Here is a 14,000-nt window from a genome sequence, read left to right as displayed (position 1 = left end):
ATTGGCTTGTCTGGAAGCGCGGCATTGAATTCTGATTGGTGAACGGACCTGGAGTGGGCGGGGAGGCGGAGGGGCCTCTGTGGATTCTAATGCAAATCATCAGAAACTCGGCTCTCTAAGTCGGACTCTGTCCTGGGCGTGGCTTCGACTAGGGAGCAGGGCCTCGGGCTCGCTGGGCTGAACCCGGACTCGGTCCTGGGCGGGGCCTGGACTTGGGTCTGGGCGGGGCTTTGCCTCTGAGGGCCCGGCGCGGTTCCCCTCCTAGAGGCTCCCTCCGCTACCGGCGGTGTCATCCTTCTTAAATTCCACCCATTGCACTCCTAGGGCTACCGAGACCGTAGCCTAAGGGCACCGAGTGTAACAGGAGGATGTGATGCGGCAGAGATTCATTCCTCTTGGAGGAGAACCGCGGCCTTTCAGCCTTTGAGGACCACTCCTGCTTCCCCAACCCCGACCCAAGTATGGAAATGTTACACTACCGCCCCCTCCCGGCTCGCAGGAGCTCATACTACTTCTCGTAGAGGCTCGGTGAATGAACTGCGCACGCTTAAAGGCCACACCCAAAGTGCCCTCCGAGGTGGGTGTGGTCCTGGCACCGCGGCTTTACCCGCTAAGGCTGTAGAGGGGATTACTCCAAAACCGACTGGGGTCACCTTTGAGGCGACTTCTACAGTGCTCCCCACTCTTGAGCCATGCCCAACACCTCGTTTCCGAAAAGCCGAGATGGGAGTAAGTGTCGCTCCGAGTAGGGGAGGCTCAGGTCCCAGGCGAGGCAGAGACCCTCCTTCCTCCTGACCCCCCAAGCCCTCCACAGCTCCCTCTGGGACTTCCCTCTTAACGGGCCCCAGTGACGCCACCGCCAGCCCCCACGTCAGTACCCCCAGCGGCTGCACTCACTGCCCCTAGGGTGGTACAAAGCCCCACTAACCCCACCCCACAACAGGTGCATAGCGCCATGGGGGACTGCAAACTGGAGAGCCTGGTTATAGGGCGGGTGACCCTGTGGAGGCTGCAGCTTGCATACTGCCTACCATAGGGGGCCGAGAGAAGGAACTAGAGACAGCGGGAGCTTCACTACCCAGTGGGCAGCCTTATAGTCCAGGTTTTAAAAATGTTTAATTGTAGAGGAACTTTCCTTACTGATCTTAGTAATATTCAGAATAGATATGGTTTCTATTTGTTATTCATTGTACTTCCAGGTATTTAGTAGCCGCTGCCACAGTGAATGAGATTTTTATCACTAAAATTTTTTGTAAAATTTTTATTGATTTTAGAGAAACATCAATTTGCATGCCCACTTATTGATGCATTCATTGGTTGATTTTTGTATGTACCCTGAGGATTGAGCCTGCAACTTGGTGTACCATGAGGATGCTCTAACCAACGGAGATAGCTATCTGGCCAGAGCCCTAAGTAAAATTTATTAGTGAGTAGACATCATTGAACTCTTACTAGTGCTAAGTTTTATCAGACCTTCTTTCACTTTATGTAGGAGATTAGATCATTCTATCTAATAAGAGTATTATGCAAATTAACCATTACTCCACCACACCCACAAGCCATGCCCACCAGCCAATCAGGAGCGAGTATGCAAATTAACCCAACCAAGATGGCTGTGGCCATGGAGCGAGCAGGAGGCTTGTGTTTCCCTGACAATGGAGGAAGCCAAGCTTTCCACACAGCACACCCTGGTGGGCCCAGGCTTCCACTCAAGGCTACAACGTTTCAATTATAGAAGATAAATAAATCCCAACAAAAATGGCGGCAGCCAGGGAGCTGGAGAGAGCAGGAGGCTGGGTTGCCCCTGGCGATGGAGGAAGCCAAGCTCCTGCAGCTCTGGCCTGCCCTGGCCTCAGCTACAAAGTTTCAATTATAGAAGATAAATAAATCCCAACAAAAATGGCTGCAGCCACAGAGCAAGCAGGAAGCTTGGCTCCGCTCAAGGCTACAAATTTTCAATTATGGAAGATAAATAAATCCCAGATACCAGGGCTTCCGCTTGGGTTGCGGAGGGGCGTGGCCAGCCTGCAAACCACCACAGGCCCCTCGACCAGGCTGCCCCATGCCCCAAGGGAACCCCCACCCTGATCCAAGGACACCCTTCAGGGCAAACCATCTGGCCCCCACCCCCACCGGTGCACCAGGCCTGTAGCCTATCTAATAAAAGAGTGATATGCAAATTGACCATCACTCCAACACACAAGATGGCTGCCCCCATGTGGACACAAGATGACCACCACAAGATGGCCAGCAGGGGAGGGCAGTTGGGAGGGACCAGGCCTGCAAGGGAGGACAGTTGTGGGGGATCAGGCCAGCAGGGGAGGGCAGTTAGGGGTGACTAGACCGGCAGAGGAGGGAAGTTGAGGGTGACCAGGCCTGCAGGGCAGGCCTGCAGGGAAGGGCAGTTGGGGGGGGGGCCCAGGCCTGCAGGGGAAGAGCAGTTGGGGGGGACCAGGCCTGCAGGGGAGGGCATATAGGGGTGACTAGGCCTGCAGGGGAGGGCAGTTAGGGGCAAACAGGCTGGCAGGGAAGCAGTTAGGCATCAATCAGGCTGGCAGGGGAGTGTTAAGGGGTGATCAGGCTGGCAGGCAGAAGCTGTTAGGGGCAATCAGGAAGGCAGGCAGGTGAGCAGTTGGGAGCCAGCAGTCCTGGATTGTGAGAGGGATGTCCAACTGCCCTTTTAGGCCCTACTGGGATCGGGCCTAAACGGGCAGTTGGACATCCCTCGAGGGGTCCCAGATTGGAGAGGGTGTAGGCTGGGCTGAGGGACAACCCCCCGCCGTGCAAGAATTTCGTGCACTGGGCCTCTAGTCTGTAAATAATTCCTTTTCCAGTCTTTATGGCTTTCCTTTGGAACTGGATTGCCAATACAAAATTGTTGAATGCTGATGCTATTGATGCAAGTAATTTACCTGACTTTAGACACACATTTGAAGGGCTTTGAACCTTTCCCAGAAGACCTTACACCTTTCCCCGGGAAAGAACCAATAAATGAGGAATACTACTTTAACCTCTAAACAATAGTGCTTTATTGATGAAAGGTTAGTTTCAATGGATATAAAATGGCTGTATAAAATTTTTTCAAAATACAATTCTATAGGTAAGGAGTATGGCTTAGTAAAATAACAGTTATCTAGTAGCAAAACTATTTCAGTTTGAGCAATGGAAAAAAAAAAGATTTAAAATTATAAAGGTGTAGGTCCACCCATCCTGCATAACCATTACTAGGTGCAGTCAGCCCCAAATAGTTTTACTCAAACACACACAAGGCTTACACAGATCACTTGCAAATGTCCCCCTGCCTCCCTTTAAACAGCTTTTATTAGCAGTTAATAAGTGCCAAGATAACCCAAGTAATTGACCTTGATGGTACTCTCAAGTCATGGAACACTTTTCTTGTTGAAAACTTTGCAAAATATGCCTAAACCTAAAGCTTTTGACCCTTCACAACTGTTAACAGTGAGGGGCCAAGTTAGCAAGAACACATTATTTTCTGCAGTACACTTTTGTAACTAACATATTTTGACCTCTTGTTATTTTTTGACCAAAACCAAAAACCCCTCCTCATTCGCAGATTAAGCATTTTCTCTATTTTAACCCCTCCTGTTACAGCAAAATGAAAATAGTGAACCAGCACCTGCTCCCTCCAGGTTTCCTTTCATCTGTCACTTTCTTTTTCAACTTCAGTAGAAATGTTTAATAAAAGCAGGCCTTGGAGCATCAGCATCCTAGGAATGCAGAATGTGAGTGCTACAGTGAAGGATGAAGACATGACAGGAGGGAACGGAAGGGCCAAGGCCACAGAGCACAAAGAACCCACCAGGAATGGCTTTGACTGGCAGCACCTGCAAACAGTCCATTGTGTAGTTTTGAAGTGTTTTTCATTCTTACATGATACATGGAGAAATTTGTATTACACATAACAAAGGAAATGATGTAAAAATAGGCAACACAGTCGACACATTAAAAAAAAAAAAAAAGACTACTGCGATTTGTCTCTCTTCAGAAAACCATTCAAAAAAGAATAAAAGAAAAGCCGAATCTGGGTTTGGCACCCACCTACCCAGCAAAGGACCCCAATTTTCACTCCTGAGGCAGATCATCTACACCTTTAGTTACAGAAATATATTAAAATGCAGCATAAAAATACAAAAGGTCAATTTCTGAACAGATCAACTGCTAATTTTCCTTAAAAAGTTATTTTTTTAACTTAGTGGAGTAAAAATAGTTTATTGACTCTCATTGTGTTGATAAGAGTCTTAGCTGCAATATGAACTGGAGCTCATGGATACTCTGACTTTTTCCATAGCAGAATATAGCCAGTATTAGTGGAAAACACTACAAAAAGTGGCTGTAACAAGTTCTCCCTGCCCAGTGGTTTAAAAAATGACCTAGTATAAGAATGCAGAAATTTCTAAAATTTATCCCTAAAAGCAAGCTACGTAAGTATAAGCATATATCTCATTTGATAATTATTTTTCATTTGGTAAATAGATGAATGTGCAGATGAATTAACGGTATTGTATTGTAGCAGCAAAACTGGTCTTGGGTGTTGTGATCAAAAGAAAGGAAGGCAGGGAAGAATTCCCACACGGTGCTCCAGGTAAGTAAATGGCAGGGTACCTTCTATGTCATTAGATCCATATCTCTACCACTCAGAACATTTGGGGTAAATAACGAATCAGGAGTGCTCCTCCATGACTAGTTGGTTAGGCCAGTCAAATCATTTTAACGTACATGCCGACTGATCCCTGGAAATGAATTCTAACATTAGTGGTTAGTTAAGGTGGAAGAAAATGAAAAAGCGAAGTTCACTCACAAAATATAAAGTCTACCCTCTAGTAATGAATATAAATGTTAAAAGTATTTCATACAAAAGAACACATCAAAAATTTTTTAAAAAATTAAATTCTTGGGCCACAGGCACTGTAAAGTGTAGATGCTCACTTCTCCAACAATTTCTTGAAACACAGAGCTGTATTTCTCATTTGGAATGCTTTCTTTATCTTGCAAAATGTTTTCTGAAAAAAGAAAACAACACGTTTAAATGGGAGGGATGCAATGCCTGCCTGCTGCTTTGACCATTAACAGCATGCTTTTTCTGTTAACAGTGTGCAGAAAGTGATTGGGCTCATTTTTGCTAATGACAGAGTTAGCAAAATCAAAATATCATTTATGAGGCTCCAGGAAATCAGGATTGCAAAACTGAAAAGTATACAAAAATATAAATCAATTTTATGTACCTAAAGTAGAATTTCCCTAATTCCATAATTAAAGTTTTAAAAAGAGCAGCAGTAAGGTCAGAGGATCCCAGCAAACATCTGGTGTCCCCTCCCACCTCAATAGAGCCTCCCGGAGTCCTTGCTCTTTCCACTTTACCCTCAAGTAGCCAGTGGGTGCCAACTTGCACATGCAGAATCAGCTTCTGAAGTCACTAGTTATATGACTGAATGCAAATAATTTTAAATGCTCACACAGCGGCAATGTCCTTATTGGCAAAGTGTGAACTCAGCATATACCCTGGAACTGTGCTAAGGTTTCGACCAACTCTGACCCAGGTGGGGTTACATGGTCGGTCCCAGGACAGTAACTACTTATATTAGACAATTGTACTTGTGCTTTTTGGTGAATATACTTCATAACTAAAACTCTTCCCAATAAAACACATGAGGGCAGGAGCTTTGTTTGGTGACCAATGCCCTGGTTATGCTCTAGGTCCTTCCTTTATCACCAGTCTGTCTGTCATGGAGGACTCCTTGCCTTTTATTTCTTCAATTCTGCCATGTGTCAGCTAAGCCCAAGTCATTCCTGTCGTTACATCCCTACCTGTTTTCATCAACACCCTCATGCTTCTACAGTGAGGTCCCTAATGTGCAGTGCAGATGCTCTCCCTGCCGTCAAGCTTCTCCTCAGACCTGAGCCAGCTCAGACTCTGTCCAGTGCCAGTCAAATTTCTTCTGAGGACAGGGATTGCCTCTACCTAACTCTATGTGACTGCTTCCTCCTTTCTCTTGAGGTGATGCAACAGCCACTAAACAGCTCTGAAATGCCCACCTATCCCGAGGACACAGGTCTGGGTCCCCAGTCTGTAGAGTCCCTTTAAGCGGGGAGGCCAGATACCTACTGAATCACTCACTATTACCATGGGTTGGAGCAGAGCTGTGGTGAGGAACAGGGAGGTCAGCAACCTCTATCAGGGTAACCCTGCCCACCAGGAATAATTCACCTGCTTTACCAGCTTTGCTTTTGGTCTGCATAAGCTATTTAACACTTAAAATTCTCTTTGAAGAGATATTTCCAGCTTTAATTAACTACTAACCCTAACTAATAAAAGTTACTTTAATATAGTTTTTCTTGTATTGTTAATCATATTTATAAGCTTGGAAAATATGAAAAATCTTTCCGAGACAGGAATGGAAGAGAAGCTTCTTTTTTTAGGAGCAACTCTTTCCCTTTGAATACAGAGCTTCCAAATGTCAACTCTTAGTAAAACCTAAGGAGGCAGCGGCACCTGCTCTTATGTTCAGGCTGAGTCAGTAACAAAGCTGCTCCTGAGCTCATTACCTCACACGTGGTGCCCGTGAACTGCGCCGTCACCATCTCCGCCCTGCATCTGCAGCTGCATCTGCGCCTGCATCCTGGCGATCATCTCCTGCATGCGGCGGAGCTGTGGGCACAAGATAGGGACACATCACTGTGTGTAGGGTCTGCTAGCCCTTATTCTTTATGAGTGTTCTGGGAGGCCTAATATTAACTTCTATGCTTACCCAACACAAAAGAATTAACAAACCAGTAGAATGAGCAACAACTCAATAGAAAACTGAGTAAATGGTAAGAATATGCAATTCAAGAATAAAAAAGAAATGAATAAACAAAATAAAGACAATGAGAGATTTTTTAAACCTAAAAGGTGGGAAAGAGACTGGGGCTACCCAGTGGAGAATGTGAGCCCAGGCCATGGGACAGCCCTGTCACTCTCCTGGAGAATGGGCATCCTCCGCTATCCCTATCCATTCTACCACTGTGGTTTCTACATGTTTAAAATACCTCAAGGTTTGGAAGGATTATAAATTATTTACCTAAATTTTCTTCAGGTAACTTTTTAGTTCTGTTTTTTAAATAATATTTTAATTGATTTTTTAGAGAGGAAGGAAGAGGGAGAGAAAGAAACAATGTGAGAGTGAAGCATCGATTGGCTGCCTCATGCACACTCCCTACTGGGGAATGGAGCCACAACCTGGGCATGTGCCCTGATGGAGAATTGAACAGGCAACCTTCCCGTGAGCAGGATGCCACCCAACCAATTGAGCCACACCGGCCAGGGCTTGGTTATGTTTTTAACATTTAAATATTTTCTCTATATTGAATTTATATGGCCAAAGAAGTGAGTCTTATTTTTGTTTCCAAAAGGCTGCCCTGTTCTGGGATTACTCACTAAGTATGTCTTGATCCCACAATTCAACAGATCTCAAAGCCAGCTTTGTCAGAGCACATTTCCATCCTTCTGACCTAGTTCCTGACAGGTACTGAATCAGCCTCCCACAACTGGACCAACTTCTCAGGGTGACCACTGTTCTCTGACTTCTCTGTAACCACCAAAGCCAACCTCTTCTCATTAGTCTATTTCCAACAGCGTCCTGTGTTTCCCCTGCGTAGTCTTCAAAAGAAACATTACAATTATCTTATCAACCTCTTCCCTCAAAGTAAAAACCAGACAAGCACACACAAATCTGCTTGGGAATGCATTAAATTTAGAGAAAACTGTGATCTTTGTATTAAGCATCCTAAAAAGTTGGGTCTTTATTAAAATTTTGAAAATTGTCAGTAGTTTTCTAGTTTCTTTCCCCATGTAAGTCCTACATATTTCTTCATAAATTTGTTAATGATTGTGAATAGCAGTTTCTCATTATATTTTCTAATCAGTTATTGCCTATGTATAGGAAAGCTGATTTATGAACATATTACAAAATCAGTCATGTTACTAAATTCTCACTGGTTCCAAGCCTTTTCACTAAATTACGGTTGGAGATTAAATGAGATAATACATGTAAAACAATAGGCATATTATTATATATAGATGTGTATATGAAGTATATTAGCTACATGAAATATATTCCTTCTTAAAAATCAGGGAAGCTATAAGAAGCTAATTATAAATAGGATTCTTGATATAAACAGCTTTAGATTTAAAAGTAATACTTTTCTACTTACCTCAGCTTCTTTTTCCAGCAAGATCTGATCTTTATTCATGTCCTCATTTTCCACCTTTCTAAGAGTTGAAAAAAATTATAACACAGCAACAAATATAAGTTGGTTATTTCTGATGACAGATAACCAAAGTAACATTTCACTTTACATTTCTCAGACATGTATCTACTTAAAATTACATACATTTATCATTTTTCTAATTAATGACCTGAATAAATGAGGATGAAAAAAGAACAACATGAAATGGAAAATACAAGAGATACTCTAAGCTGGGATGATGACACTTCCATCGTTATCTACTCAAAATACAGCAGCTACTTTCTGAAGAATACTTTTTTGAGTTATTCTTTATGAACACAGACTATGTCCATCACACTAAAAATAAGGAACAGGCTCTGAGGTCTAAGCAGAGAGGGCCATTACAGAGGCCCCAGCTCATGAAGACACAGCTTCTAACATGCCGAGGCTGGCCTGGGCCATTGCCTGGTTGTCTGCTCCTCAATGGGACCTCCTTGTTGCTTCTACCTTTCTTAATGTCTAATCCTCACATTAATAAAACAATAAAGTAGACTTTAATGTACACTTTGTATATATGCACATACCCATCAAATTTTAAAAATGTGAATATTTTAGTGAACTACAATACAGAAAATTATTTTAATGAATGCTGTACATATTTATTAAGCTCTATGCATAGATGTGGTTTTATCAGACATGAATCAGGTCTCATTAAAAAACCCATGAGGATAGTAAACAGCTGAGTGAGGGCGGCCATGTACGCTACTGAGGAGTAGACCTGCTGCTCCCACCTTAATCCTTGGGGTGCTGCACTTTCTTAATGTGAGTCTGTCCTCATTTACAGGCAGACTGACACTTTTGAGAAAGCACCCATCACATGTATATGGCCTTTCCATTTAAAGCTGTACTGTCTGTGCAGATGATTAAAGCTGCCTTGAACAGGCTAAAAAGGGCACAATTTGATTAAATTAGCAACAAGTTGCTTATAATAGCTCTTGAGTAGAAAACCAAACCTTGTTGCTTTGAGGTCAAGGAAGAAGAACTGGACACATACAGGATAGTGTGACTTGGGGTGACAAATATGGACAGAGAGGGACAGTCTCACCTGCCACCTCTTTTGAGCCTCTCGGAACGGAAGTTCTCATAGTGAAGGTCCTGGGTCACCTCCTGGAGGTCCTGCATGTGAGTGCTGAAAGAGAAAAGAATGCACCAAGCTAGGCTCCATGCATGTGCCATTTGCATGAAGAAAACAACGAATCATGGACACAAAAGAACCCCCGAACTAAAACTCCACTTATTACCTGGCAAATTGTACACAAAGTTGATGGAACTTGGGGATAAGGCTATGGAAATCTCTACAGAGGTGTATCCTTTCTTGCTACCACAGTAAATGAACAACACACCCACCCGCAGGGCCAGGTTAAGAATCACTCCATGGGGCCTCTGCCACAGGTCCAGCCAAATTCTGCATGAGACTATCATCCCTGGACAGGGTCAGATGCACAGACATTAGGAGATTTTTTTAGGTAAACTGTGTCTGAAACAGAACACACTTTCTGAAAGTACTTATAGAAAACATGCAATTCAAATATTCATGACTTCATAAGCTTAAAATGTGTATCAGAGAGAGAGTTAATTAGCTTAAGCTATGGAGAACACAAAATGAAGTATTAACATTCTGGATAAAATAGAAACAGCACTTTGAACCTTCTAATGACTGTATAGAACATTCCTGGGTTTCTGGCTGAGTTTTTTCCAATATGTAAGAACTCAAAGAGTAGAGAGATTATATTCCTGTTACTCAGGATCCAGGGAATGGACCGAGTAATGGCAAAGGGGTGGCCCATTTTCCCTCTTTCTGAAAAACACACAACTGACACCAAAGTTCCCTCTTCAGCCCTCCACACCCTCCACCTCTGACAGGATCACAACAGCTGAAAACCCATCCCTGAAGGGGCCGGGTGCACTTTAAATGACTGAAGTACGCTTAATAGAGCTTGAATGGTAAATTTAATGGTGTTTTTTTTTTCAGTGATTTTAATTCACTAAAACTGCTAACCCAAGTGAGACATATGTGGCATGTAGAGCAGTTTTCATTAGTTAAAGTTTTCTAGATCAGCCATTGTTTGAACTCTTCTGATTAAAGAGGTATTAGATTTTGGCAATACTCTTTCTTTCAGCCTCTTCACTCAAGAGCAACAGCATTACATGTATGTTGCTAAATGTGGAATCTATTTTTAGAGGAAACAGTCTGTTTTTGTAGTCAGGGCTGTCCTAGTTGCTAGAACTCAATAGAGGACTAGAATGGGGGTGACCCTGAGACTGACCACCAGTGGCAGCATACCCCAGCTGGCCCCTAAGGCAGATCCAAACATGTCTTCCCTGGAGCAGGAGGTGACCCTTGCTGGGTATGGCCACCCCACACATTAGTCTACTTTTAGCCTCAAAAGAAACCCTAGCAATCAATGAGAAAGGAGTACTGAGCTACAGGTCACAGGTGGAAGGGCTAGTTCAGATCATTCCAGAGAGCCTGCAGGTGGGGGCCTTCTGTACCATGCTGTGGCAGGCCCACTGCAGGCACAATGGAAGTCCCATGTACATCCCATACTCTCTGTGCTGGGCTCTGCCAACTGTAGCGCATGACTGTCTTACATGAGCATTGTCCTCAGCTTCAGAAAGTCATTGTGTTCTGGGTTCTCCACCTCCACGACACCCCACGGATAGAGGCGGCCTCGGACCTTCTTGCCTTTGGCTTCTATCAGCTGATTGGATCCAACCACAGAGAATGGGATACTGGCCTAGAAAGAGACACACAGGGTTGACAGGCTCCACACAGGGACTGCCACATTCACCGCAAACACGGGAGCATCAACACAGAGGGGGCACTTGGCTACTACCACAGGATTACTTGGAAAGCTTATGGTGCACACTTTACTTGGAAGTGACAGGCATCTTCCACACAGGACGAACTGCAGGAACAAATTAAACCTGCAATTAAGATTCCTAAGCCTTACAGCGACAGTTAGGTCACAATACCCAGACAACTTCTCTAAGTCAAGCTCCAGAATCTGGTTCTCCGCCAACTCCTCCCATTTTGAATGTGGACAGCAGGAAACAGGAGTTAGTCACGCTGTGCACCTGGAATTCTTACCTTGAGAAGTCTGGTCTGCTCTTTAAAATCTTCATCTTCATCTGATTCTGCATCAGGTAAGTGATAGATTTTGATGTTATGTTCTTCAATTTCATCCAGAATCTGAAAGAATGACAAAATCAAAAGTAATTTTAACAAACTGCACAAATTTTAGTCAAGCCTAACTCATCGTATTGAGTTAATTGTATAATTCTAATACATCAGAATTACCCAAACTTCAATAAAAAAATCAAATGGATTACGACAATTATTTTCAAAGATTTCATGAACTGCTAAAACGGTATTTAAGTATTTGGAGGGACCTCTGTCCATAGTAACACAATATACCACCAATGTCCATGTACAACCTCCCCCCACATCCCAGAGTGGCCAGAACAACAAGTGCCTCAGGAGAGATACAGACAGATGCTGCCAGTAGAGAAGAGCCACAGATGTCCCCTAAAGGGTTCCTGAAGAACACACAGGAGTCTCATAAAGAGGGGGAGAGGCATCTGGGGAAAATCTGTCAAAATCACGAGGGGAGAACACAGGAAGTCCGTTTTGGTAATCACAAGAAATCTAGGATGGTGGAACACAGGACATGGAATTGGGTAAGTCAGAAGAACCACTGGGGTGACCAAGGGGCGAATCCCTAGAATGCCAGGCCAGGGTCTGAGATCTGGGATCCAGACTTTTACTCAACAGGCAAAAAGTGGCCTCCAGTGAAACCTCAAACTCTACACCAGTGGTTCTCAACCTTTCTAATGCCGCGACCCTTTAATACAGTTCCTCATGTTGTGGTGACCCCCAACCATAAAATTATTTTCGTTGCTACTTCGTAACTGTAATTTTGCTACTGTTGATGAATCGTAATGTAAATATCTGTGTTTTCCGATGGTCTTAGGCGACCCTGCTAGCGACCCACAGGTTGAGAACCGCTGCTGTAGAGCCTAAGACCATCGGAAAACAGAGATATTTACATTACGATTCATTAGCAGTAGCAAAATTACAGTTACGAAGTAGCAACGAAAATACTTTAATGGTTGGGGGTCACCACAACATGAGGAACTGTATTAAAGGGTCGCGGCATTAGAAAGGTTGAGAACCACTGCTCTACACTGTCAACCAGGGAGCAGACCACTAAGAGGGGAGGGAAAACAAGGCTGGAGTTGGGGTAAGCAGTCATTCATCAGTCCCAGCCGTGGGCAAACTACGGCCCGCGGGCCGGATCCGGCCCGCGGAGCCGAAAGAGCGGAGGGTTCTCTTGCTCTCCCCTCCGCTCCTTTACTTTGAATTTATATTAGTTCACACAAACACTCCATCCATGCTTTTGTTCCGGCCCTCCGGTCCGGTTTAAGAACCCATTGTGGCCCTCGAGTCAAAAAGTTTGCCCACCCCTGATATGCTGGGCACTCCATCAGGTACGAGGAAGGCTGGAGCTCTGCTTACTCTCACACCAAGACTTGGGCATTGTAGACGGAAAAAGGGGTTCTATGGAAAGTAAGTTCACAGGGTGATCTAGTCATAAATTCCTAACTGGGCAAGTAATGGTGGATAGTCACACGCCAGGCATACAACTTCCTTAGTAAAAGGTTTATCTTCAATTTAAGCTAGCTCTGTCCATTGTTCCTAGGTGAACACACCTTTGAAATGCCCCCCTTCAGACCTGTCCTTCTAAAGTATGTCCTGTAATCTGATCACTGCCTTGCTCTTGCCCACCCTCATGTAATCTTGTGTTCCCTCCTTAATTCCAAATACACAAGAGAAGCTGCAAAACTGTTATTTTCTGGAGCACTTGAGAATTTGCTCCCTGCCATGTCATCAGTTTGGCTAAAGGAAAATAAACTCATAAAAATTCTCTACAGTTTGGATGTTTCTTATGTTCGACAGCACAAGGGAAAAGAGAACATAAGCCAAGCCAGCAGGGAACACCCATCTCAAACCCTGCTCCCAGATTTGTTCTTCCTTTTTTTTGTTAATCCTCACCCGAGGATATTTTTTCCATTGATTTTTAGAGAGAGTGGGAGGGAGGGAGGGGGAGAGAGAGAAAAACAGCAATGTGAGAGAGACAAATCTATTGGTTGCCTCCCATAGGCACCCAGACAGGTGGGATTTGTTCTTCTTAATGTAGACCTTCCATTGAACACACTGTTTGCAACTGGACAGGTGAGGCCCAAGTTAAAGGGATTAAGGAGAGGGTAGATCAGTGGTTCTCAACCTTTCTAATGCCGCGACCCTTTAATACAGTTCCTCATGTTGTGGTGACCCCCAACCATAAAAGTATTTTCGTTGCTACTTCATAACTGTAATTTTGCTACTGTTGATGAATCGTAATGTAAATATCTGTGTTTTCCGATGGTCTTAGGCGACCCTGCTAGCGACCCACAGGTTGAGAACCGCTGCTGTAGAGCCTAAGACCATCGGAAAACAGAGATATTTACATTACGATTCATCAACAATAGCAAAATTACAGTTATGAAGTAGCAACGAAAATACTTTTATGGTTGGGGGTCACCACAACATGAGGAACTGTATTAAAGGATCACGGCATTAGAAAGGTTGAGAACCACTGGGATAGACGAACACCAGGGCATAAAACAAAGGAGGGTGGGAGAGGTTTGAGAGGTTCCTTTAGATCAGGGAG

General features: G+C 44.0%; 1 protein-coding gene across 5 annotated transcripts in view; it reads right to left on the bottom strand.

The window, feature by feature from the left end:
- Positions 1-3,008: 3,008 nt before the first annotated feature.
- SEPTIN2 (septin 2) overlaps positions 3,009-14,000 on the bottom strand; it is a 33,302-nt gene continuing 22,310 nt past the window's right edge. For all 5 annotated transcript variants that reach the window (XM_080670082.1, XM_080670083.1, XM_080670086.1 and 2 more), the window contains 6 exons: positions 11,378-11,479; positions 10,879-11,024; positions 9,332-9,415; positions 8,212-8,269; positions 6,565-6,667; positions 3,009-5,021 (listed from right to left, as the gene is read on the bottom strand). In XM_080670082.1, the coding sequence (XP_080526208.1) occupies positions 6,566-6,667; positions 8,212-8,269; positions 9,332-9,415; positions 10,879-11,024; positions 11,378-11,479 (492 nt within the window). In that variant the 3' untranslated portion in view covers positions 3,009-5,021; position 6,565. The remainder of the gene's footprint in view (positions 5,022-6,564; positions 6,668-8,211; positions 8,270-9,331; positions 9,416-10,878; positions 11,025-11,377; positions 11,480-14,000) is intronic.

This window comes from Plecotus auritus, assembly GCF_963455305.1.
Source record: "Plecotus auritus genome assembly, chromosome: 5".
In the NCBI taxonomy this organism is placed as follows: Eukaryota; Metazoa; Chordata; class Mammalia; order Chiroptera; family Vespertilionidae; genus Plecotus; species Plecotus auritus.
This window is presented reverse-complemented; position numbering and strand designations above follow the sequence as displayed.